General features: G+C 49.8%; 1 protein-coding gene across 5 annotated transcripts in view; it reads right to left on the bottom strand.

The window, feature by feature from the left end:
• MAPKBP1 (mitogen-activated protein kinase binding protein 1) overlaps positions 1–20,160 on the bottom strand; it is a 103,921-nt gene extending 83,761 nt beyond the window's left edge. For 3 of the 5 annotated variants that reach the window (XM_055716086.1, XM_055716087.1, XM_055716084.1), the window contains exons 1-2: positions 19,885–20,159; positions 18,851–19,194 (exon numbers count right to left, since the gene is read on the bottom strand). In XM_055716086.1, coding sequence (XP_055572061.1) covers positions 18,851–18,967 — 117 coding nt within the window. In that variant the 5' untranslated portion in view covers positions 18,968–19,194; positions 19,885–20,159. Of the gene's footprint in view, positions 1–18,850; positions 19,195–19,884 lie in introns of all 5 variants that reach the window. The other 2 variants (XM_055716082.1, XM_055716083.1) reach the window with 2 other exon arrangements.
• Positions 20,161–26,846: the final 6,686 nt, after the last annotated feature.

The following is a 26,846-nucleotide window of genomic DNA, read 5'->3' as shown; positions in this document are numbered from 1 at the left end:
GATAGAAAAGGCTCTTCGCCCTCTTTCACTCAGGCTTTAGCACTCATAAGAAGGAAGAGACAAGAATAAGGAAAAGAGCCAAAAAGGGATGTGGGCACGGACTGGCAAGGCTGCTGCCTGTGCAGCTCTGCCAAAGTCGGTCCCCACAGCCCCGGCCAAAGCTGGGCCAGCTCCTAAATACAAACAGCTGACAGTTAAAAGTCCACAGCTTCATGTCAGAGATAGGCATCCACTCCAAGGAAACCGTGGCAGCTCCACATAACTCCTGACTCCAGAGAATTCAAACACATGGGCCATAACACGGCGTTTTTAATACCGATAGCGCCATGGTGAGGAGCTGCATCCTAAATCACCTCCTGCTGAACCCTATAAACAACGCCTGGGTTCAAACTAAACTTGGGCACGGGGAAGACAGGCTGAAAGAGGGCACAGAAAGCCTTCCTCGCAGTGAACCTTGCCGAGGACAGCCACAGAAAGCAAGCCACATCTCAACACTTCAAGAAAAGCACCATGTTACAAACCTCTTCCCCTTCATTTCTCCTCACTGGGCCTTTTATTTTTTTGGTATAAACAGATCACTGTGCTGTTTGACAAGGCTTGGAGGGGAAACCTGGTGGTTGACCCTGAGCCCAAGAGTAGAATCACACAAGCTAGAGCTATGCAGGAGGCAGAAGCGCCTTTTCATCAGACTGCCTGAGGTGACACTCATAATTCATCTGTTATTTCTTCATTCATGCATAAAGTCCCACTCCAAATCAATCTATTTTTATCCTTCACTGCTGATTTGCACAGCAGTTCTGTCCTAAAAGTCATCAACTGCCAATTTCAAATCTCTAGATTTCATCCCTACCTACCCAGCTTGCACTGCCACGAAGGCAACCACACTGGTCCTCTGGAGAAGGGGACAGCTGTAAATCCTATACTTAAGTCCCTAAGAAAGCTTTAAAGAGACTCTCTGTATGCAAAACCCTCGCCTTTTTATGCCCAGATTCCTCCCCAAGAGCAGGTATCCATCCCCTCCACCGGAGGTTGGAGAGCTCATCCCTCCTGGTGCCCAAAGGCTCCTGCCTGTAACACCTGAACCATGCCAGGACTAGAGACCTTGTCCTCCCACATGTGCATCTCCCTAAGACTGCAGTGATGCTATGGGGAAAAGTACACACTCACATCCTCAGGACATTAGAAAATTTTTTTGTTGTAAACTGATTTAAAATATATTTTAAAAAAACACTTACCAGCAATTTTGCTAAGATTGGAATAAATACAACAGGAGGGACAGAGCGAGTACACGCCACTTATCACATAGACAACATCCCCTACAGAGGAGGCAGGTGGTAAAGAGATTAGCATTCAGTCTTTCCCTAAATGCTGACTGGACTATGTAGTATTTGTTTCATGGTCCTTTGCAAGAAGCCCCAACAAACATGAAGGCCTCTTGTGCTTACAGCAGGCAGCAACATGTACTCTCACACAGCTTGCAATCTATAAAGAGATCAGAGGACTAGGTGGCAAAAAAGCCCAGAAGCACTGAGGCAAAATGTCTTGGTCATGGTCGTGCAACAAATTAGCAGCAGAGCTGGGAATAACCTCACCTCCCTCCCAAATTCCAGCAGCTATCTACTGCACCAACCATGCTGCACCATTGCGGTATCTCACTCCTGCTCAAGGCTAGGGACAGTATTTTTAAAGAATGCTTAAAAATGAATCAAAGGAAAACATGAAAGAGTTCTTTATTTATTTTTTTCCCAACCCAATCAGGATATATAGAAGGAGCCACCCAAGCTTCCCACCCACCCCCAGCTGCCACTCACTGCCTAGCTCTTGGCAATCCCTTCCTTTACTCCTCCCTGCCCTCTGCCCTGAGGAATAAGCTTCTTACAGAAGAGCCTTTATCATCATCTGCACTCCAGGCATCCCAGAATTAAGAAGCTCTTCGCATCTGTCAGTCAACGTGCATATTGAGCACCCAAGAGATTTCTCCTGTCAGCCAGAAAGGAGACCATGTCCTCCAGGAGAAGTGATAAACAGGAATGCAGGCCAAAGATCGAGAAAACAAAACTTAAAGAGAACAGCACAAGCACTGATTTCCATTGCCGCCTCAACAACCCTGCCACCACCTCCTGTTCCAGCACAGCTGGAAAGTCTTTCACCAGTAACACAGTGTCCCCATCACTGCACTTGCTGCTTGGCCACTGGCACGGCCAGCGCCAGCAAACCCACACATGCTCACTGAGGCACACACCACCGGGCCATCCTTCTGCTTCAAAGAGGCACGCTGGTACTACAGGAAAGGCAATCACCATTCACAGTCACAGCTACCCAAGACAGGACTCGGTTTAGTCTTTTCCAAATACTTAACATTTCCTGCAAGTTTTATGGCCTAGACCCAGCACTCCGAAGACCTGAATAACTCCCGCTGTGAGCCAGCAGCAAGAAACACGATGGATCCTCTCTCCCTTACACACACACAGAGGAAACTACCACCAGACAATAAACCACACAGAGACAAGTGGTTATAAAGATAACTACAAAGCAATCCTAAACAAACTCGTTAAATCATTCATTCAGCCCACTTTCCTTCACACACTTTGCCCTTAAATCACTCCTGTGATTTTTTTTCCCCAAGCACCTTTTCAGTTCCTTTTCCTGAAGGAAACAAAGTCTGCAAACAAGAGGCACAATACTCCAAGAGAAGCTGACTTATTTGAGCAGCTCATTAAAGGTGACAAAAAAAAAAAAAAAAAAAAAGAAAAAGGGAGCAGGCAGCCATCTAAGTGACTTAAAATCCTGAGACAGAGGGAGGTAACACTGGAAAGGCAGTCTCCTCTAGCTTACGTTTAGGCTCAGCAGCAGGGGTAACTGGTAGAATTACCAAATGTGAGAACTGAGGAAGGAAACCCACCCTCAGAGGAAGCAATTTTTATCCACAGGCTTAAAACCCCCTTTGTTTTTGTCACCAACTAGCTCCTGCCACACTTCCAAAAAGCAAACCACAACCACCATGTCTTTACTGCCCTTGTTTAGAAATCCAGAAAGCCCTAGGTCCAGGCACAGAACCAGCTCCTGTTCCTTCAGCACTTCACAAAGTACGTCTGTTCTTACATGGTTAGTTGTTAGCAAAAACTGCTGCTGTAAAATATAGAACATAAAAAAAGAGAGTATAGAACTCCAGTCTTCAGCAAAGAGTCAATGCTCCCAGCGCATGACTTTCTGGTCATTCATTTTAGAAACATTCACATACTCTGAAGCATTTAGCAGAATCTGTCTTGGTAAGAAATAACTTTGAGTGACACACGTAGTTCAGAAATACCTGAACTACTAGTCCTAAGTACATTTCTACAGTTTAAACAAAGGATGTAAGAGGCAGACAAACACTTGAAAGGCAAGCAGCGAGACTGCACAGCAAAGCAACGCTTACGAGTCAGAACATCGCTGTTGACTCTCACTTGTACTGAGCCACTATGCTAACCCTGTTCAAATTGCATTTTATGCCCTCCACCAAAAAGACAGCTGTAAAGCTTCTACACAGTTTGTGTCCACTCCTTGCTGTGGTACACCGGCAACCACTGGACACAAGCTTTACTGTCACCCCCGCACAGGCACTGGCCCCTGTGTGAAGTCAGGCTGCAATTCCCATCGCCGACCAGGGAAGAGCTGTCAGATGAAATGGAGCTCATTGCCTGTCTTGAGTTGTAAGAATGCAATTGATGATCTGGAGTGAAAAAAAAAAAAAGCAGAAAGAAATTACTGTAGAGAATTGTTCATGGAGCACTGAACCCTGAAAATCTTCCCACCTGTCCCCAATCTTGACACTCTTCTAATCGTGTCGGTCTGTTTAAGAAAAGACTTCTATCTGCAGACCTTGCCTCTCTTACGTCCTTAGAACATCACATGTTGATACCTGCAATGAAGCACCCAGGAGACAAGATTGTGGAAGGACCTGTTTACAAATTAGCCAAAGACAAACAAGCACTTAAGAGTTTAAAGATGGAATTAACATCAGCCACAAGCAAAGACTAACACTTACCAGCACTTTCTGTTATTTCTGTAGAGGTCACTTCCTACATTTCTTTTGGAAAAAAAAAAAAAAAAAAAATCTATTAGTGACAGAAAGGCCTGCAGGACTTGGCACAATCTGCTACAGCAGCCAAGCTGACCAAGCAAAGACTTGCACTGAACGATCTTACACAAAGAACCAGAAAGGTACTCAGAAATTGCAGTTGTTTCGCTTCCAAGCACTGCCTGGGAGAAGTCCTATAGACACTTCACATGGTTCAAAAGATGACAGCAGCATCCCAATGCACCTTTGAAGCCACACAATGATGTCACTTCAAAATACTGCTCCCTATAAGATGTCACAACACGAGGACCAAGGCAACTAGAAGTACCTGGACTACTTGTCTAATAGCTTGAGCACCGAAATGCCTGCCAGAAAGAGTTCAAGAAAACTCAGCAACAGTTTTGGAGTCACAAAAACCCAAGACACTGTCACAGACAGAACTCCATGGCTTTGGGGGACCAGGTTGCTACAAACTGAACCCTGTGGGATCTCTGACAGATGTTCCATTGAAAAGAAACGAGCTGAGCAACAATCAAGCAGGAAGCCAATGCTCCAGACCCAAGTACATTGCACTTTATGCTCCTCCCTGAAGCATATGGAGTTTTGCTGTTGCTTTCAGCCACCTTCCCCAGCCTTTTCCACTGAAAGTGGAGCACTGGGAAGTCTTCTTGAATCAGCTCTAAGGAAGGGAAGCCCTGGTGCTACCCCTTTCTCCTATTTATACCAACAACATTAGTGCAACAGTTCAAACATATTTTATATATAGCTCTGTGGCTTATTTCCAGGCAGAAGTAACTCAATGCTGGTGTACATATGTTTAGACCACAGCAATTGGAAAGAATGTCCCATAAATGCTGTTAACTGCTGCTCCACTGTGACCAGAACAGGCTCTACCACTGCAGAAATACAAGCCGCGTTAGGAAAAAAAAAGAAAGAGTCATCCACCCAGAAGCTAAGCAAGCCACTTGCCACCTGCACAGCACTGACAGACTTCCACTATAGCCCCAACAGATTTATAGCTTTAAATTAACAGCCAGCTCTTGTCACATCAAGATATAGTGCCTGACTGCTAAGAGACCACATAGAGGTGACCAGGGTGTGGGCCAGCATAAGGGCTGACATGCAATACATAAAGCATCTGCCAGTATCCACTTGCATTTTAAAATAATCTTATAAACATAAAGGCTGGACAAACAGAAGAGTCAGATTTGCATAGTCCTATTTGCAAACCCTGCTTGTACTGAAAACATCAGTAGTGCCACCATGTTTTAACGAGTCTGACTTTAGTCCAATACCCTAAGCTCACATACTGAAAAGAAACAAGAAGGGCAAGGTGCAGGAGCCACGGATCGACATCCAAAATGTACTTCCCTTGGTACTGGCTGCAGGGACTTCAGTGGCACATAGAGGAGAGAGGCACCTGCTCTAAACCCACAGGACACTGATCCCACTGCTAGACTTAGGTTTTAACATGACCCCAGGTGAGCCAGACCCCAGGCAGCAGCCCACAGGGAGACAGGTGTCTGCAATATTCCCTCTCCTAAAGGAGGATGCTTCTGCTACCACATGTAGACAACCACCAGCTGATAATTACCATGCCTTTCACCAGACTGTCCCTCTCATGGGCTGCAAAGACAGCTCCACCAGTCTTCCCAGACTACATTAAAACAACCTTGCATCACATTTTTCTTTGGAACAGCTAAATATTAACATGTTCTAAGAAAAAATACATATATGTCTTGCCTTTTCTTATTTCTGAATCCAATGGGACTGGACTTTAAAGAGGAGCAAAGCATAATCAACACTTCAGAAGTATCTATAAAGGCACCAGCATCTTTGGTTATGTGATGTGGAAAAGTTAATGACCACCATCTCAGGCCTCCGCAGAGACAGGCGTCTCTTGTCCTGGAGGTTAAATAACCTAGCTTTATCCTTGCGTAAACCTGTTTGTAACTTCAGGGATAAAACTGCCCTTCCTGAACACGTCAGGTCAGCATCTTGCTTGGATCAGAAGAGGCTCTGCCAAGGAGCCTCTAACTGGGGAGAAAAGGGGAAACCAAGTACATATTTTGGGATAGATGATGGAGGTACAAAAGAAGAATGGAATTTTTCTGGTTAATTGTTTATTTGGTGGATGGGAAGCAGGGAAAGAGAAACAGTCTCTGTTCTGGGCTTCTCAGGACTGGTAACCCACATGGCCAGGGAATATGGATTAATGGACAAAGTGCAGCTGGTCAAAACAACATGATGAAGACACCTGCATGATATAGATATCAGGGATGCACACACATACAGTTATGTGTATGAAATGAATTATCATACATAGAGTCTGATCTTGCAATCAGCCACAGAGGCACTTATCTTTACGCCCACTGGGTGAAATGGAACTACTCACACTCATACTACCTCACACAAAATTAAGCACATGCTTGTATCCACAGGAATGTCACCAGCGTTTGCATTGTTTTCTTTCAAACCCTTCAAGGTCATCATGACTGTAAAAATGTTACACGAAGCCTTGTGCAAGACTTTGTGTACGTAACAGCTGTAACACAATACCAGTGGGACCTTATAGGCAGGGGAAAAGGGTGGGCTGTACGTTACTGTATTAGCAGGCACACTAAGAAAAGTAACATACGCTCCACCAGAATTGAATATGTTCTTCCTATTAAATACACTCAAGCAGAAAAATAGAAACATACTCACACCATCATGCAACCAGGCCCCAGCATTTAAGTATGCTCTACAATGCAAAATCCTGCTTGGCAGCTGTTTACAGCAGTTTCCTTTCTGAGGATCTGAGAAAAGCATCCACATTAAATCACAGTGGAGAATGGGAGGGCAGGACATGGGACAGAAACCAGGTGGCAGACCTGGAAGTAAATCCCTCTTCCAGAGGGATGGCCACAACAGGTAGGCAGCGTTCCCTCTGCTGCCCAGAGACAAGACCCCCCTCCCCAGCACAGGAAATCACCCACTTTGGCATTTTATAATGGATTTTGCTTCTAAGCCCTTCCTTATGCCCCAACTGCTTCCGCAGCTTACACAGATCGCTGATGATTTACAGTTCTGCCACGTCCTCAGCACGAGAGCTCCCCAACTCAAGTAATCCCAAATGCTACACAAATGTGCTCCAGGCCCACGGCTCCCTGCCCCGCAGCCCAGGGCAGGAACGCCAGCTCCACTCTGCCTGCAGTTAGTGTTCCTTACACCGCCACCTCCCCAGCCGGGGCTGCTGGCTAAGGGGAGCCGGGCTGCTCCTCCCAGTGACACAGGCCCTAAGTGCCAGAAAAAGCTACCCGCAGAAAGCGTTTCTGTTGCTTGCCAACGAACCTTTAAGCAATAGGTGATGACTGTTCCCAATTGTTTTTAAACCTCTGGAAAGCACTGACAGCAAAACTAAATGCCTTATCGCAGCAAGCACTCTCCTCTTCCTGCTGGAACATCACAGGGCTCTCCACAGCGAGCAGTACTTCACCCGTGGTAACCCGAGCTCCCCAGGTGCCCTGTAAACCACTTTTCTTTAAAAAAAAAGAGACAGATTTCCACAAACTGAAGTGGATCTAACGGGGCAATTCAGTTTCCTTGGCAGAGACAAAGCGCTGGAAGCTGCCCCCTGCATCCGTGCGACCGCATCCTCTGCCGCAGGGGACGGTGCCGCTGCCCAGGCAGCCCGGAGCACTCGCTCGGCCAGCCCCGCTGGCCACCCGCGGCCTGGGGCACCGCAGCCCCGCCGAGGGGCCGGGCGCTGCCGGGAGACAACGCACACTCAGCATATTATATAGGGTTTGTCTAGACTAGAACTTGGTTTGTCTGGTTTTTTCCAAAACCTGTTTAAATTAGAATCACTGAGGTTGGAAAGCCCTTTAAAATCATCAAGTCCAACCATTACCGCAGCCGTGCCAAGCCCGCCGCTAAACCGGGTCCCTAAGCACCGCCTCTGTGTGTTGTTAAACACTTCTGGGATGGTGATTCGAACACTTCCCTGGGCAGCCTGTCCCATGCTGAGCACCCCCTCAGTGGGGCAGTTGTTCCAAACACCCGATCTACATCCAACCTGAACCTCCCCTGGGGCAGCTGGAGGCCGTGTCCCCTTGTCCTGTCGCTTGTTCCGTGGGAGCAGAGACCGACCCCCCCTGCCCACAGCCCCTGTCAGGCAGCTGCAGGGAGCGACCAGCCCCCCCCAGCCCCCTCCTCTCCAGGCTGAGCCCCCCCAGCCCCCGCCCGGCTCTGGACACGCTCCAGCCCCTCAGTGTCCCTCCGGCCGTGAGGGGCCCAGAGCTGAGCCCAGGGCTCGAGGGGCGGCCTCACCCGTGCCGAGCGCAGGGGGACGGGCACTGCCCCGGCCCCGCTGGCCACGCCGTGTGGGACACCAGCCGGGGCGCTGCTGGCCTCCTGGGCACGCCGCAGGGCCCGGGCCGCGCTAGGGGCGCGGAGCCGCAGCCCACCCCGCCGCGGACACTGGCAGAGGCAGCGCCGCGCGCTCGGCGCGCCCAGACGCCCGGGGGCGGGGCCAGAGCGCCCCCCGCCTCCCACTGGCTGGCGGCCTGTCCACGGCGGCGGGGGGCGCAGGCCCCGCCCCCCCCGCGGCGCGGCGCAGGGAGCCCGCCCGGCCGAAGCCCGCCCGCCGCGGGGCACGGAGCAGCCGGGAGGCGCCCGGCCACCGCACCGCCAGGCTGGCAGCGCGCAGGCAGGCCGGTCCGCGCAACGGCAGCCCCGGTGCTGCGCCGCTCGCCGGCTGCGCCCCAGCCTACCGCCCGGCAGAAGGCCGAGGCAGCCCGCTGGCTTCGCGGAAGGTGGTGCTGGCTCTCGGGCCCTCCTGGGCAGAGATGGCCGTTCGAGGGCCCGGAGCAGCTGCCACGCACCGCAGAGACAGCCCAGGCACTGCATCTTCTGCCCTGCCTCCCACCGATGGCTCCGTTCACAAAGTATGGATCACAGGTCTCGGAAAGCAAAAAGCTTATCTGCATCCCCACTACAGAAAGCTGGCCAAGAGCTTCGCGAAGCAAGCCTCTGTCAGCCCCCCACCACAGCGGCGATGCAGGAGACCCGCTCTTCCAGACGTTATGGCCATCACCACAGCCAAAGCAGGTGGCAGCGAGGAAGCTGAGGCAAGCTGCCTCTAGCCCAGAGCACCCTGCCCGCCCTCCTCCCCCAGCGCCAGTTATTCACGCCGCTGATTGCATGTCAAAGACATCTCAACAGCTTAGCTCGGGAAGCCTGCAGAGACATGCAACACAAGCCGTGGATTATCAGGACGATTATCCTCCCAGTGCACGAGAGAATCCCAATTCCAGCCTCAAAAGCAGCTCAGGCTTTTCAAAACAACTACTTCCACTGAGGCCCACTGCACGCTCATCAGAAATACTTGTTAATGCATTTCATTAAAAGCGGTTTATGTCATCCCATCCCCATTCCCCTCCGCAACCACTCCCTACAGCAGGGTTCAGGCACAGGCTGGACAAACACCCTCCAGCTAGCCCCCACGGTTGGGCAAGGGACGCAGAACCATTTCTGAAGCCTGTCTGGCCGTGATTCAAGGCAAGAAAACCAGGTGAGCTGGGACAAGAAGGGACTGAACGAATGAAGCAGATCCCAGATTTATCCATTCCAGTTTACAGTCAGCAATGCTTTTGGACTCAGCTGCTCAAGAAGGATGACACCCCAAAGCAGGTTTGAAACAACTGCGCTTGGGACCACTATATCTAGCTCAAAACTGGGAGGTAAGCCAAATGCAAGGAGTTATGCAGCTGTTCTAAAACCCTGGATGCTGGGACACCTCGCAATAAGTGGGTAACTATCCTGTCTGGTTTCCATTGAGGGGGAAAAGGCTCAGAGACAGTCTGCAGCACACAGCACAGAACCCAAAACGATTAATAGCATTTAAAAAAAAATACACAGCTCTGTCTCAAGGTTCACTCTACCATTACACATTTCAGCAGCACAGAAGTGTTGGTGAGGAGCGTGAAAAACATCACTCTTAGCCCAGACAAAGCTCTTGCAGAAAAGATGCTAATATTGATGCAATGTAATTGGCAAAAAGAAGTCCTTTTACTGGTATAGCCTGTTTCTTTGAGGGACAGGATCATTCAATAGACTCTTTTGACGCTGTGTCACCACGAAGACAGCTTGTCGTGGAAGCTCAGCTTGCAAATTGTTTCTAAACACAGGCAAGTGCTTAGCCAAGTACACCCCTACACTCATGCCCACTCTGGATACCTCCAACACCATCCCCATCCCCTTACAGTCCAGGTCACAGCCCCACAGTACAGCCATGGCTGAAACACTGAGCACCGAGGGTTGCCACCAACAAAGGAGGCAGGTCTTGCACACACTCCTTGCACCCTCAGTCCTGTTCAATGTTTCAGCAACTCCAGCATCTAGACTGCATCAGGGACTGTGCAATGAACTCAAGTTCCTTTGGTGCAAAGTCCTGGCCTAAGCAATGGCGCTTCCCCCCCTTCAAATGAAAGCATCCCTAATACAAACAAGACTTCAAAGGCAAGCAGCCCCTTATGTGCTACTCAGAGGTGAGTAACTGATTTCAAAGCCCTTGGGAGAGCTCAGAGGCTACCACTGTCGAGCACAGGAGACGCAGATAACACTTCAGGACTGGCACTTCAAACAACAACTGCCCTGTGCCGGGCCTGCCTGCCGATAAGGAAGGATTTCTGAATGGGCAACACTTTTTCACAGTGCCTACTTGGAAGAAAAACAGGAGCAAAGAGCTTTACAAGTCTGTATCCCTCAATCCACTGACACTGCCATAAAGTTGCCTTCTCCTTTCAGAAACTCCTCCGTCTGCCTGCTCTCAAGCCATTTGTTAGTGTTATGACTCTCTACCACTATGCAACCTCCAATAACCTTCTTTCTTCCAGAGAAAGGAGTCTCTCTGGATCCATGAGGGGGAAATTTCAGCCTAACTATGCGAAGTGTTTAGGAGATGCAGAAATTAAAAAAACATCACTGTAAGGAAAGAATGCCATTGTTCAAATTCCACCAGGTATGAGATCTCCTATTAGTTGTTAAATCACATCAGCCTTCTTGACCAGCCGTGAGTTTTAATACTGTATTTGGGAGAACAAGCAGGACTGGGTTTTATTGCTATTGACTTGGAAACACTGAATACACCAGCAGTTCATAGGCTGTTCTATAGTACTATTTTCAATCAGTTTCCCCACAGTAACTAACAACAGTACTGGTCTCCTGGGACACTAGCAAAATTACAAGGCTTACTGGGGTTTCCACAGCTCTAATTCATATGGTGCTTAATCTGCTTGAGCCTGTTGGAAAGTCATCATCACCAAAGCTACTGAAATCATTAGTGACAATGGAACCAAGTCAGCATTTACAACAGCACAACAGTCTGGGACTTTTAAGCAAATAATCCTAAATGAACACACAGTCCTCACATGGGAAAGGTGAGAAACATCCCTGGTAATCTGCAAGAGGCTGGGCTCTGTGGCTAAGGCTAAGATTTGGCCTCAGAGGATCAGGATTCAATTTCTACATCTGCCTCAGACTTCCTGAAGGAGTTTGGAGCCATGTCTGTACAGGAAAAGCATATCCCGTTCCCCCTGCACCTTTTTTTTTTTAAGCCTGAAGCTCCTCTGGGCTGGGTCTACTTTGTCATGTGTCTGTCCAGCGCTCACCAAAGGAAGGTAGTGATGGGGTGCTCCTGCAGTCTATGGTCATACGAATACTAGCAGTGACTCACCTTTGCGCCAATATTTTTGAAGACAGATCACATGGCACAGATCCACTGCTGGTTACAACAGCCGCAGGCCTCAGCTATATTTTCCTTGCACAACATGCAAACATGCTCAGGGCAAGGCTAAGCAGCACTGTGGTGAAAGCAAATAGTGGGAGGTTTTCTCTGAATTGCAGTAGCCACCCTTCGGTGGGCACAGCCTCAGCAGAGTCTGCAGGGTTTCAGGCACAGGGACCAGCCCACATCTGAAGCTGGAAACCAGAACAGAAAGCATCCCGCAACCCTGCTACGCACGTACAGGAGCCCTCAGAGACTTGCAGCTCTGCAGAGGCAGGTACATCAGACATAAAAAGAAGCCTGAAGTGACTGAAACTGGGCTTGGTGCTAGTTAATTATTTAGACCTTAGCTGGGATCACTCAGCACTAATGCCAGGGCTCCATTCTACTAAGCACCGTTTGAGTGCCATGTAAGTGCCACTCCCTGCCCCAGACAGTGAGACAAGAGACCTTTTAAAAAAGCCAAAGACTAGCTAGTGCACGCTGTTTGCTTTCACTCTCACAGAGAGAGCTGTACCAAGACTAATCAAGCAACTTCTCCCTACGACCTGATCAACAGGAACCAAAATATCTACTCAGATTCACCAGGCCAACAAAATGCTGATCATCGCTTTCTCAGCTGGAAACGGAGGTGATGCCCTGCAGTTGCTTTCCACTAGACACAGAGGGGAATGAAATAATACACAGGCTCTTGCAGACCCTTGATGATACAAAAGCAGATAGTGGCCCAACCTGGCTGGACTCCCAACCATCACTTCAACTGTTCTGTCCTCCTGAAATTAATGAGGCAATACACCACAGGTAGTACCAAGCACACAGCTAGCGAAACAGATGGCACACTTTGGAGGATGTCCCTTTCCACTGTGTCCGTGGATGCCTTTCTCCGCCACACCTCCATACGCCACAGCGAACAACAGCTCTGACCAGCCAGCAGCAAATGTACCACCTGCAACATCTCTGACCAGCCCTGACCTCTGCCATTTTACCATCCCAGCCAGGTCTTTGGCGAAACCCTACATGCTTCACAGCCCACTGCAGAACAACAGCCACCAAGCAAAAGGGGGTCATCAGTCTATATGTGTACAGCTTATCCAGCACAGCAGGAACAGAGTAAAACCTGCTTACGAGTCTGTCCAGCCAGGTTAGCTAAGTCCCACGTGCCTTCTCGGAATACCCAGCTCATCTGAAGGAGGTAAAGAACAATACGCAAGGCGAGGCCTCAGCAGCTCTAAAAGACCACCCAGGTAAGGAGCATATGAGCACCCAGGGAAGCAAGACCCATTTAAACCCACCAGGCAAATGACCTGGTTTGTGTTATTTATGCTGACTGCACCCCAGCTGTTAGCACATTGTCGCTCTCCCCCCGTCACGGAGAGGTCTTCCTGGTGCCTCTTACAGTAAAGACAGCACATTGTTTAGGGGTGGTTAGAAGGGCGGATCTTTCCAGCAATCTTGTCTCAAAATTGGCAAGAAGGATCACAGTGGTTCATGGATACTGTTGCAGGCTACAAAACCAAACATGTCAAACTGTTATATCCTTTTATACCCACCATACTTCAAGAACTGAGAGCAATCGGTGTTACAGTCCTCCAGCAGAAAAGCTTTGGCTTTGATATGCCCTGTGGCTCTAAGTCACGTTCAACACTCATGTTTGGCTCCAACTCAGGCCAGGAGAGCTAGCCAGATCACTCTGTAATTTCAAGTCAAGGCATAACATTCTTATAGCAAAGAATGGAACAAGGAAAATCTGTGTGTGAAATGAACACAGGGTCATCCTGAGCACTGTGTATTTGAGGATGGGGTACAGGGGACAAGAGCAGCCCCACAGGGAAAGATTCAGCCCCTAAGCTACGAGACTCTCAGTTGTTCCACTGACAATCCACAGATACAGACACGCCACCGAAATGCAGGTCTGGCTGCGGAGAAGCTAACCAGCCTCCGTTCTCCGCTTTAAGGGTCGCTGTTATAAGCCTGACCAGACACAGACAGGAAATCCCCTCTGCCTCTGGACAGCAGCCCCTAGGCTGCTGGAGCAATTGGGTGCGTTCAGACTGAGCGGTGCAGAGCTGGGAGAGAGATCCCTAGCTACCAGCTGGGGCCAAGCAGCATTCGTGGAGGCTGAAGCAGAACAGGCACAGCAGCAGAAGGCCAGACCAGGGCTAGAGGCATCCTCTCAGCTGTGCCACTGGCTGTGCTGGTCCCAGTGCTGGCGGTCTGAGCACCACTCAGACTCCAGTGGAGTGCAGAAGGGCAATACTGCCTGAACGGCTCCTCAAAAGCACTACCATTATGTGAAAGACCCTTCCAAATCCTGCCAAAACAGAAGCTTATGACAGCATCAGACAGGCTGCTCTCTACTTCACCCACAGAGTCAGGCTGCTCAGCCCCACAGCCAGCTCCCTGGGAAGTTCTGCCCATGAGGAACCCAGCACGTTCTGCTGCTGCAGGACCAAGTTGTACCCAAAGACTTACAAAGAATCCCACTCCTCAACAAGCCTCAACTTCACCTTAAATGATTTAATAAGAGGTGATGATTTCTGAAGCGTTTGTATCAGTGAATCAAACTTGTGGGTTTTGGTTCTGCTCCAGTTCAGGTTCAGCAGTTCTCTGCTGATCTGGTTAAGACCAGTAGTGGTCTAAACTGATTCAAGTTGGAAGCTACAATATTTTCAAACAAGAAGGCCTGTGTACTGAGGGCAGGAAGCCACAGCCAGGCCAGAAACATTACTCCACTCTCCTGTGTCCAGGACAGCTTGTGGTCCTAGCTGAGCCCTGCAGCTTCTCAAGGGATTGAGGAGCTGGAGAACTGCATTAGGAACACAAGGGGCAGGGCAAGGCATGAGGGGTCTCAAGCTTCCATGGATCCGCTTCCCTCTTAAATCTGTGTCTGCTCGCTGGCAGGACACAGAGGTATGCGTACATGTTTCTGCTGCCCTAACAGGGAAGCTCCCATCAGGGAGCCCAGAGGCTGGCAGTAAGAACAGACCATGCCTCACCAAAGGACGACAGGAAACACTGTCCCACTAGGAGCTACTTAGTCAGGGCTCATTTTCAGAACAAAAGCTCTCAAAAAGGTTTTGTGGAGCCACCCAGTCCAACCCAGCATCATGGAGCAGCAACAGGCGCTCCAGCTGCACATGTTTGCACGACACTTGGCAGGGGAGAGACCACAATACAACAGTCCCCGTGCCGAATGACTTCCTGCTGGGGAATGTCAGGTTTTAGTCGAAGCGTTCTTTCCAACTTGGCAACTTGAAATATTTCTGGCTTAGAAAAAAAAAACAAGAGAGATCAAAGAAATATGCAGCAAATTCCAAATCTGTGTGGTTTTGTGTTTGGGTTTTTTTGACCCACTAGCTTACCTTCTTCGGGAAAAGCCTGTAGCAGACTTCGTAGCAATTTGTTTCTACATTGATATTCATAATCTGGTTTGACTGAGTATACCCGCCACACGTACACTCTACAATAGGCACAGCTACATCAGTTTAAAAGATGCTTATATTGTTAAGCTGTACTCTTGTGAACATGAACAGTCCCTGCAGGAACTGTACCTGTTCAGGTGCATGACTTCTGTAAGCAGAGAGATTTACATAGCCAAGCTGCAGGGCAGTACAGCAACCAGGACATTTTAGCAATGGGAGACAGCTTGACCCTTAACTTCCCCACTGTCCTGCTAGTGCCACTCATTCAGGGTGATCGATGCTGCCTAAAGGCACTCTGTGCCCAGTTTTTAACCCTGCATCTCTACTGGAATGACAAGCACGGTGACGAGATGCATGGCCGGGTTTCTGGTAGGGCTAGTAATCATCTAGAAATTGAACACAGGCCAACCAACTTATCTGAGGAAATTTTAGCTTCCAGGCACCACACAGACACATTACAATCCCAACAATCAACAGGTCTAGACTGAAGTCACTGTACTCTGGGTCTATATTTGTTCAACACAAAAACCAGAGATCTGGAGAGGACAGAAAAAGTGGATTTGAGCCACAAACATCAGAAGACAAAAACAGAAAAGGTCTAAACAGAGTTAGTCAGACGGCAACAAAAATCAGGACTCCCACAAAATATAAGTTGTTTCCAAAAAGCAGCAAGAAAACAAAACACTACACCCAACTTGCCAACAAACTTTACTTAAAGAGCTCCCATTCCTTCCCCTTATTTTATTTATTATTTCTTTCAAGTATCAATGATTATGTATTGGTTCCTTAGTTTTACTCCTGTAGAGATCTCCTGTAGCTGTTCCGTAAAACCAGGCATTAAAGTATAGGCAAGAAATAAGTCCTAATAAAAGTCACAAAACAAGTTCTCTCTTGTACAGCTCCCAAGTAACACACTGCAAGTCCTGCACAGCCATCATGCAAAATATCTCTACTTACACACACTCCCCCTTCCAGAGCAATGCACAAACAGGTCTGCGGAGCCAGCCTCCCACAGCCTGCCCACATCCAGCCTGGCATTACATGTCTGCTTTGCTGTAAGGAGCCAATTTTCACAGGGCTTCTCTTCAGCATGACAAACTGTCCAAGGGGTCTGTCCCTCACCGCTGAGACAGCCTGGCAGGCTTCACACCACCAAAGGGTTGTTTAGGAAAGAGCAGGGACACCATGGACACTTTGCACTCGTGGGGAGAAAATCACAGCACTGGAAGCTGAGGCAGTCCCACTGAGGGTACTTGTCCATCTTAAATTGAGCAGCTGGTTGCAATAAAGCTCAAGGGACTCAGAGGAACCACAGGGCTGTTGAGGGCTTGCTCTTCACCTACATCTGCACATACAAAGCACACTATCACCTTTCAGGCATTAACTTAGCGCCGCAGTCTTACTCCATCCTATGCAACCAAGCAGCATTCAGCATAGGTGACCAGCCAAAGCTATCAGCTTCATAGCCCCTTCCATATTTCATGTGACTAGAGTCACATGCATCTCTTGGAGCAGTCATTTCTCAAAAAGTCCAAGAGACAAAGCAGCCTGAAAAAACCCTCTCTGCAGGTCAGCAAGGATCCTTCAAAAGCGATGTGTATGATGCTCAGCTTCATTTCCAAAGGATTTACACTCACAACAAATTGGAGACTGAGAGGATCTGTTTCCTGCTATTTTAGAAAAGTAGTGCTGCTTCTCACCTTGGAAGGCAGTGGAGCACACACATAGCAGAGGGAACATCTCCACAGACATCCAACATATGTTGGATCTTTGGTAAGGGGCCCACTCCTTTTTGCCTTGCCTGCTCCAGCTGTCCCGCTGAAGGCAGGCCATAACTCACTTGAGGGAAATTCAGAGCAGATTGCTTTAGGAAACCAGCACCAGCACCTAACTCCTCATCCTGACAAATTGCTTCTGCCAGCAAACTCCCCATCGATTCCTTTGCATCTCACTGATAAACTGCTTTTACTAACAAGATACACAAAATCCAGCCCTCAAACCCTAATTTGATGGTGTTCGAATGAATCCACGATATCCCTAGGGGATCAGACAGCCCTGGCTGCACACTGGAAGACAGCACAAAGGATACAACGGAGCTCCTCCAAAACTCATGTCAAAGCAAAACAAAATGAAACGGGTATCAGGGAACAGCCAGCATACGTAGCAGCAGGTCCCAGCTCTGAAAAGGAGTGTGCAGCCCTCAGCTCCCGTTCCTAGAGCCAGAATCCAGTGCCTGCTGTAGTACATGGTGGTACAGGTGGCTTTTGGCTCTTTCAACAGAGGTCTCTGCAGAACAGAGATCAACAAACTGCTCCTCAGCAACAGCTGCAAAGTACATTTCACTGGCAGTCCACAGGCTGCATTAAATGCAACACATTGCACACACCGAGGTCATGCACAAACACCAAGGACCCTCCTCTTAACAACTTTGAGGAAGCCGAGCAGGTTTTTCTCTTGCTTGACAAAAGAAGTATATTGTGTTCCTTGGTATTAAACAGCCATCTCAGGGAAACTCTGACCTGAACCAAGAGTTCTGAGACGAGGACTGCAGGCTGGGGACAGGCCATTTAAGTAAGGTGTCATTTATTTCCCCTGAAGTTTTAATCACACTCTTCACCCTGAGAGAGAAATTTTGAAGCAGTACTGTTTTGAGACAAATGAATGTGCTTTCCAGTCATGGATTACAAGCATTTCTTATTTATTAGTGAGTCTTCACAAGATGGGAGGGATTAAGCTTTCTACTTATGTGGAGAGCGAGCTATGCAAAGGCTGTGGTTTGCCCAGGTTTACAGGTGAATCAGTGGCAGGGGGAGAATGAGGAGCCCTGACTCAGAGGCACCTGCTGTCAGCACAAGGCAATGCCATCCAGCTCCTGTTCTCCCTGCAGCTGGGGTTAAGTCATCCTCCTCTCCTCATGACACCAGTCAATTCCCAGTGAGTGACTGGCAGGAATTCTCCACGCCACCAAGAAGAATGATGGATTTTTCAGGTAGAAGCAATGACGCCCCAGACAAGACATCCCCAAGGGAAGCGGAGCTGAGGCACACGGAGGAGGAACACAGAGGAAAGCTCATCCAGCAGGCCTGTGGAACACAGACCCCATCTGAACACTCACCTCCGAGACATATCTCACATCCTCCATCTTTTGGATCCTCCTACCCTTCCCCACATGCTCACAGAACACTCTTTTGCAGGGTTGAGAGCAAGTGCTTACAGAGATGAACAGGCTCTTGTGTCTCATTAGCTGCTGGTAATGGAGGTTAGCAGTTGGGAACATGGAGGAAGAGGCAGAATTCTATTTCTCCTGTCAGGCATCCATAACAACACACACCACAATGCACGAAATCCCAAAAACTTTCTGATACAGACCCAGTACGTACCACACAAGTGAAAAGAGTGTGTCTCAGAAGTGGGGATCTGGGCTTTAGCAAGGATCCACAGTGCAGTAAAGACCCCAACTAAAAGACAGACTACAGTCATGTATCAGTTGCTCTGCATCACTCTACAGTTACACCAGGTCTCCCACAGCAGTATTGTTTGCACAGACAGGACCTTAGGCAACAAAGTTAAAGCATGCCGGCCGCACCACATGGCACTCACCTTGCTGCCTATATCTTCACGCTTGTTCCCAGGCTTGCTTCTCCTCAGCTTAATGGAAGGGGAGCGAAGTAGGTTTTTGATCCGACTTGTTATTGTAGACCCTTCGACCGACATCATCTTCAGGTGCCAAGAGGGTATTCACCCCACAGGCAAACTGTGCCTGGGGAACGAGCCCAGGTTTGAGGCAGGAATACCAACGTGCTCAGCTTTGCTCACACGCGTTCACATATCTCTCAGCGATTCTGCTTGGGAGCTCCACTCCTGTTACACCACAAAGCTATTAACAGAGGCTGGCAGGCTTTCCTTTTGCAGAGTCCAGAGGATCAAATCAGCAGTAACCTAAACTGAAAGATGCCCCTGTGAGTCAATCCGGCATTTGCAATAAATTCTAGCCTCGTTCTTCACCAAGAAATGCCAAAGGCAAGAGTTTACTGGTGGGCACAACATTACTTATTCTCGGAGGCTTCCGCAAAAACTATCATCCTTTAAGTATCAATTAGCACATCTAAACCAATGCCCTGATCCAAAATTTAGACATTTTGCACTTCAGTATCGCCTCACAACAAAGGCAAAGCCTCGTGCCACGGGAGCGGCTGTGGGTGCACCCAACCCCACCGCTGCCCCACAGGCACCCACCGCACCGCACCGCGCCCTCGCGGCCCGCAGCGCTCGGTGACCGAACGGCAAGCCGCGGAAGCCCACCGAGAGCAAACGCGGCGAGTTCCCCACTCACGGTCTGGCTCTGCTCGGAGCACACATCTGCAGCGGGTGCCCCGAGGAGGCAGGCGGACCGCACGGCACCCCCGCCCCCGGCACGCCGCCCGCGGCCGCAGACCCCGGCTCGCCCCCCCGCGGCCCGGCCGGCTGGAAGCCCCCGCTGCAAACGGGGGCGGCGGGAAGCGGGCGAAAAAGGGGGGAGGAGGGGGAGCGGAAGGTCCGATCGGCACAGCCGCCAGCCCCTCCCGCTGCGGCCTGCGGGGCGCCCCCGCCCCAGCCCCCGCCCCCGCCGAACCCGCCGGCTCAGCCTCTCCTACCTGGCGCCCAGGAGCGGCTCCGCCGCCGAGGCCGGCGCCCACGGTGCCCCGCAGCGCCTGCCCATGCAGCCGGCCTCCCCCGAGGAGGGGCCGCGGCGCGGGCCGCCCCCGCGGGCGGGGCGGGGGCCGTACCCTCGGCGGCGGCGGCGGCAGGGAGGGGGCGGCTCCGCAGCCTCAGGACTCGGCCAGGCGCGGGGGGCCGAGCCGCCCGCCAAGCCCCGCGCCGGCCGCAGCGGCCCAGAGCCGAGCGCCCGCCCCGCCGCCCCCCCCCGGCAGCCCTGCGGCCGCCCGCCCGCGCTACGGCGGCCCGCGCGGGTCAGGCCGCGGCGCGGAGCGGGGGGGCGGCGGAGGGACACGGGGCAGGGATGCGGCGGAGGGATCGCGCCGCGCAGCGGTACTGGGGCTTTGAGGGGGCACCGGGGCTTTGAGGGGGCACCGGGGCTCTGAGGGGGCACCGGGAGCGCGGCCCCCAGCCGGCAGACGGGCCGGACCCGCGGGAAGGCGAGGGGGCGCAGTGAGGCGCCCCGCCGTGCCCGCCCCCCTCAGGGTCGCCCCCCCCCGCCTCAGGGCCTCGGGCCGTGTGCCCCCGCCTCCCCTCAGGGCCTCCCCCCCTCAGGGCCCTAGGCTGTGTGCTTCCCCCCCTCAGGGCCCTCACCACCCTCGGGGCTCTGGGCTGTGTGCTCCCTGCCGCTGTCCCCATGCCTGGGGCAGGGGGTGCTGCACCGCCCCGCCAGCCTCACGCACTGGGGAGCCATTTCTGGCTCGGTGTCACAGCCTGCCAGTGCTGAGGGGACCCCCCCGGGGAAGTGACAGGGCGGGGGGCTGGGGGGCTGCTGTCCTGCCACCCCGGGTGGGAGAGGGGACAGCGGGGTCAGCCCGTGCCCGTGTGCTGTGGGATAGCCGCGCTGGCCTTGCCGCACACAGCATTGCCATGGCACCCGTGGGGTCTCCAGGCCTTCTTGAGGGCCATGGTGCTGAGGGTGCTTCAGGAAAGATGTGGGTCCTGCATTTTGCTACAGAGGTGAGAGTGTTGTGTGAGCGCCTTACTGCCGGGTAGGCTGGCTCAGGTGGTGCACATCTAATGCTCTGTGTCCTTTACTGGGGCTACAGCAGTCACAGAGCTAGCCAGTGTGGAGGCTGCCAGCAAAATCAAACCCATGGCAGCTGAGCTGGGTGTTACTGGATGACCATGGGACCCCACAGCCTGGTACAGTGTCCTGGTAGCACTCCAGATGTTCCCACCTGTTCCAGGAGGTCCTGGAACTCCTTCTTCCATCAGCTCTCCCAAGTTTTTGCCGGGAGCCGGACAGCCCACTGTCACATCAAGATGCAGGGATGGAGCCCACGGAGTCACAAATGTGGACGCTTGCGTGCTGGCTCCTGGCAGGCGAGGGCCTAGCAGCAAACGTACAGCAGGCCAGCAGGAAGGCTGTGCTCTGTAGCTGCCCAACACCTGTTCCCCACGGGAGAGTTCAGAAGCCACTGCGCTGGTTCTTGTGCTTCCCAAGTGGGGACAGGCAGCTGCCCTGCCACGCCATGGCAGCTACTAACCACGTGAGAGGAGACGGGGGGGCAGATTTCACCGGCCACCAAGTCTGAATGGATATCAAAGGGCGTACATTTAGGATGTAACCCTCTCTCTAAGAGTTCAAAGAGACTGTGTGTGTCCACACTGGCCTAACATACCAAAACATACCACACCAAAGGCCTACAGGCAGGGAAAGAAAATAAGCACTTCTTAGGATGGGAAAGTCCTGCTAGCACCCCCTTCCTTCACATGCTCTGCCATTTATTGGAATCTGTCCTCAGAACATCTTTCCCGCTCCCCATTTCCCATTGTGGGTGCCCACCCCCCCTTCCCATCTTTGGTGACTGTCCCATCTTCAGTGACTAATTCAAGCCCAGAGTACCCACAGCAATCGGAGATGATTGTTCCAAAAGTAAAGTCCACGAAAGTGTGCTGAAGTTCAGGCAGAGATTTCCCACAACAGATGATCCACATGGGCTATGGTCTTCCCCTTGATGGTGCCCATTGTGGCCAGCACGCTGCCACCATCACAGCTTGTGACTGTGTGAACCTGCACCACCTGAATTTCAAGAAAAGATTGTTTGTATTCAAAGTGGGATTCCGGTCAGGCACAAGGGCTTGCAGGACTGGGATGTTAAGGTTTAACTGGTCAGAAACCTGCATGTATTGATAAAAACACTCAGAGGCATAACACAGGATGTCTTTCTAATCTCTTATCAGCTTCAGTCATGTCATAGTAACCTGCAGGAAGTAAATTTAAAATACCAGTTTCTAACTTTTGTTAGGCTTTTAGCTTTGATACACAGGTACCATAGAGAAATCCATGCTTGTTTCTATGTCAAAAGGTCACGAGGTTCCAGGACCTGGGGCTTTCCAAAAGATACCAAATTTTGTGAAATTTACAATAGAATTGCAAGAGCTGGTAACCTTGCAATTATTTTTAAAATAAAAGTAATGGAAGTCCATGGGAGCTAGGAACATAAGTATAGAATCCTAGAATCATTTAGGTATCTTGGCTTTCAGCCCCAGACATGGCCTGCAACCCAAGAGGTAGCACATAAGGAAAGGATTCTTCAAGAAAAATGTGAATGTTGCCTGTTCCTACCGACCCTATTGTCCTGTTGCTGAATAACAGTGCCCTGTTGCTAAGGGTGAGGAGAAATTCATGAAGGAAACCAGAGCTGCTGCTGCAAAAATAAAATTGCTCTTCTATGAAGTTTTACGTGTGCTTAGTTTTGTCCAGACTGTCAGTTCTAGCGAGTGGAACTATACTCACACTGGGCATGGTAAAGTTAAAAATGTGCACCAGCCTGTAAAGGACTGGGCCCTGGCACTGTGCAGGGAGAGAAAAAAAAAAAAAAAAAAGAGAAAGCTGATAGTTCTTAAATTTCTGCTGTTCAACAGTAAAACGTTAGAGTCATCACATTTGGGAGAAACATGCATACATTTGCGGAAGAACTGAGGGATGTCTTTGAAAACAAGGGACAGCTGAGATGTTTGCTTGGGAGATGCTGTTCAAAAGGAACTAGCATTGTTCCTCTTTTGTTGAAAGCTGAGCACAGCATAAAGTGATTTGTGATTACAATTCTTTGTGTCTGTGAAGTGACTGAAGAGACAGGCTAACTGTGAAACATCAGTGGACTTCTAAATTCTGTGAAAAGGAACTGGGACGGGGAACGGGTGTTTCTGATTTTGTGACTAGAGCATACTACCTTTCTAGTTATTTTTTAAGCAGGACAAAATGTCACAGCGTTTCTTCAGCTCATCCTAAATAGTAGGATCTTGCCAGTGATTTGTAAATAAACTTTGTCTATAGTTTTATTAATACAAACACTTGCTCTTTTCTTCTTTGATTATATTAACGCAAAAGAAAACAAGCAGGAATCACCAGCTTCCTCTAGGTATTGCAGTACGAGTCTTACCACACACCTACCACATCGATAGAAGGGCTCAACTTTCCAATTGTAATATCAAATTTATGAAAGATTCGATCAAAACCCTTGCACTGACTCTACAACTACTAGAGCTTTAGCTTGGGTGAAACCAGAGGAGATGATGCTAACCTGCATGGTTTCTGTTCTGCCAGTCCTATCCTCCAATAAGTACCAAACAACTCAAAGAGAAATAAACTACTTTTCATCCAGTGGCATGTCTAGAAGCAGTTGCTAAACCCACTGTTCCATGATACGCCTCCTGATGTTACTCATGCTCATGGTGTCCAAAATAAGCTCTCCCACGGCAGCAGTTAAGCTGGTAATCTGCTGGCCACTCATTGCTGCTGCTTCTGTCGAAGCTCATTAAAGGCACACGTGTGGCTTGTGATGGTGTGTGTGCTTCTGGCTGTGCTCACCCACCCCGGCAATACTGCTCTTCCTTTTGTTGTGCTGCTATTGTCTTCTCACGATTGCTTGCTTTTTTGTAGACTGCTTTACTTCAGAACAAGGCTTGTCTTTTACAGTATGTTCCTGTAGAGCCTGTCTCCACAGGGCAGCATCTTGACTGAGATCAGTTAATGATAACCGAAGGCAACAGCATTTTCAGCTTTGCTCTAGAGGTCATGATTTCTTCCTTGCCAGAAAGGACAATGTACCATGAATAAATTACATCATTTTTCTTTGGCATTTGCAGCATTTGATCTTGAGTGATGTGTTCTTAAAGTGGTCTTCTGAGGGATGCCATAAGTAATGAGAACAGATGCCTCAGTGCATTAAGCGCTGTATTTTTAAGCATTAGGTAACCAAGTATCTGAAAATGTTTTTCTCTACTGCAGAAATCCTCTGTGCTTTTCTAAGAAATAGCATCTTGCAAACAATCCTGTAATTCTCCTGTAGGGCTCCAAGCAAAAGGAACATCTTAGAAGTGATTTTAAACAAAATTATTTTCCTACTCAAAAATATCATGATAAAAAAGTTATCATGTAAAAGAAGACACAAAGCAACGGAGCAGAAGTGCTACACAAGCCCTCTCAGTGTGCTATTAAATCCTTTCCTTGACTTGTTCTTAGACACAAAGCCCCTCTCACCACCTGCGGCCAGGCGGGGAGCGGGAGGTGACTCTCCAGCCAGCTGTGCTGCACTGGCTGCATGCGGGCAGTGGTCCCATCCCCCCAGTGCTGCCCAGGCGCTGTGTGATGGGCCAGCAAGGTGCTCCGTGCTTCTGGAACCCCCCAACGTGTTGATACCACACTGCAGCCATGACCAGGACAGTTGCTTGATCCGCTTGTTTTTTGCCATCTTTTTGTTGATTTCTTAGAGAAACCGATCTGAGAAAGGTTTTCATTTTTTCAGACACCGACATGCCGGAGCTGACCCGCTCTCGTGGTACTAGAGGGAGCTCCAAACTGCAAGTTGTGGCAGCCAGCCTGAGCAATTGAGGCCAGCTCAGAGACCAGGTGAGTTAGTCAGGGATCAGCGTCACACTCCTGCACATTCATTGCTACCAGACAGCTTAGAGCATGGGCTGAACTTGCTGATGTGTGTCTGCAAAAATAGCGGGGAGGCATTTTGCTCCACCCCCTCACTGCCATTTTCCTCATCAGCTTTCAGACCAAGAGCAGAGAACACATTTTCCCCACAAACTTTGACACTCTGTGGAAGAAGAGCATTCGGTCTTCTGTAAGAACCTTGAAAGGATCATGGTGCTGCTTTCCAGTCAGGCTAATGGTTATCATTTTAGCCTCACAGGGTGTTGATTCAGCAGAGTCCTAATGCCTTTTCCCACCTGTTGACTTGTTAGAACGGTGAACAGCAGGCACTCAGACAGGGAGAGAGGGTGGAGGAGGAAAGATAAATAGCTTTGGTCTAGTCCACAATAAAAATAACTACATGATAAACTAGATGGGTAGAGGGCAAAAGCAGCTAGCATGCAATATATAGAGGACATTTTATATTTATTTTTTCTCCAACTATGAAAACAACTGCAAGCTTAATAATAATTTCATTATTAACCTCTCAATTAGATGTGAGTTCTCCCAGGCAAAAGGCACCAAGGATTCTTTTGCAGGCCAAAGCTCTATGTACAGCATGTCAAGTGATCAAGCCCAGAATCAGTTGGTTTTGTTGACTTGTTTTCCCACAGTGAGCTTTGTCCCTTCTCTCTCTCTCTCCTTTATTGCCACAGCTACAAGGGATAAGCAGAACAAGTTTCTGGAAATTGTTTCCAACTGTAGCCTGGGTCTTTGCATCAGGCTTCTGGTACCTGACTTGAAATGTTTAGATTCCCTCCAGCAATTACACAGGGTCTTTTCTGCATGTGTTCCCATGGAAAAGTCACATGGACATCTATGGGTCATAATGCATCCAGGGAGAATATGCCTGAGAATAGATCGCAGCTGAGCTTTAAAAAACAGAAAAACACACATGCATGAATGCCGTTCAGCTGGCTGCCAGGAAATTGTGCTGATTAAGGGAAAGCATGGGGAATATGAGAAAAATATGTAGTGTAGAAAGCCCAATTGAAGATAGGAGGATGCTGCTTAGAAAAGGCTCGTATCCACCAAGGATAGGTAATTTCTGTAATAAGACAAACCGTGCACAGATGTACTCAGAAGGCCTAAGCACAACTAAACTATTTTTTTTTTCTGAATTAGAAGAATGTGCTTCTAACTGAAGGAAAAAATGACAAATCCGTTTAAATTTTGGCTCTGCTATTATATACAGGTAAACTAGCCCAGTTATGTCTCAGTCTTGTATTTCAAGGGATCAACGAGATCCTTGCCCTCATTTAAAACTACTTTTAACGTAATTAGCGAAGTGCACACATGTGTCCGTTCAGCTGTCAAACCATGGCCATGACTCACCTGGTGCCTGAGGCACGTGCGCATCCGGTGTGCAGCAAGGTGTGCTTCCAAGCTTGCTGTCAGCTGGCAGATGTGACTGTTCAAACAAAAATCTGGGCCAGCTGATTTAAGCCTGGAGGAATGGTTGCAGGACTTCTCGCAGCCACCTCTGGCAGCACGTGCTGTGAATGGTCCTCAAGAGAGCCACATCAGTGCTTGGATGCTTTGTGGTGGGGACAAGCCTGCCAGGGCACTGCAGGTGCCTGCAGCTCCCCGAGGGCCACGCTGCAGCCCCAGCTGCAGCTACTTCTGTTCCAGCTTCTCAGCTAGTGCAGCAGTAGGTGTGAACAGTTATCCCCGCTAGCTGTGGCCTGTCCCACACATTGTGCGTTAGCCAGTTTGGGAGGGAGGTAAGATATGTTACAGCTCTACTAAATTTTTGCCAGAAGCAGGACCTGTCTGTGGTGTTCATTTTTCAGTGGCGGGGATCAGAATACCATGTGGTAGCTGCTGAATGTAAACATCTTCCTGCTGTCCACGTGGAGGCTGTAAGAGAGGACGTACAGCAAGTACGAAGGCAAAACTCAGCCTGGATGCTGTCTGGGTCCTGTGAACTCCCCACCATCACAGCTTTGGCTGCTCAGGTAAGCTGTGACA

The sequence above is a fragment of the Falco cherrug genome, chromosome 7 (assembly GCF_023634085.1).
Source record: "Falco cherrug isolate bFalChe1 chromosome 7, bFalChe1.pri, whole genome shotgun sequence".
Taxonomy (NCBI): Eukaryota; Metazoa; Chordata; class Aves; order Falconiformes; family Falconidae; genus Falco; species Falco cherrug.
This window is presented reverse-complemented; position numbering and strand designations above follow the sequence as displayed.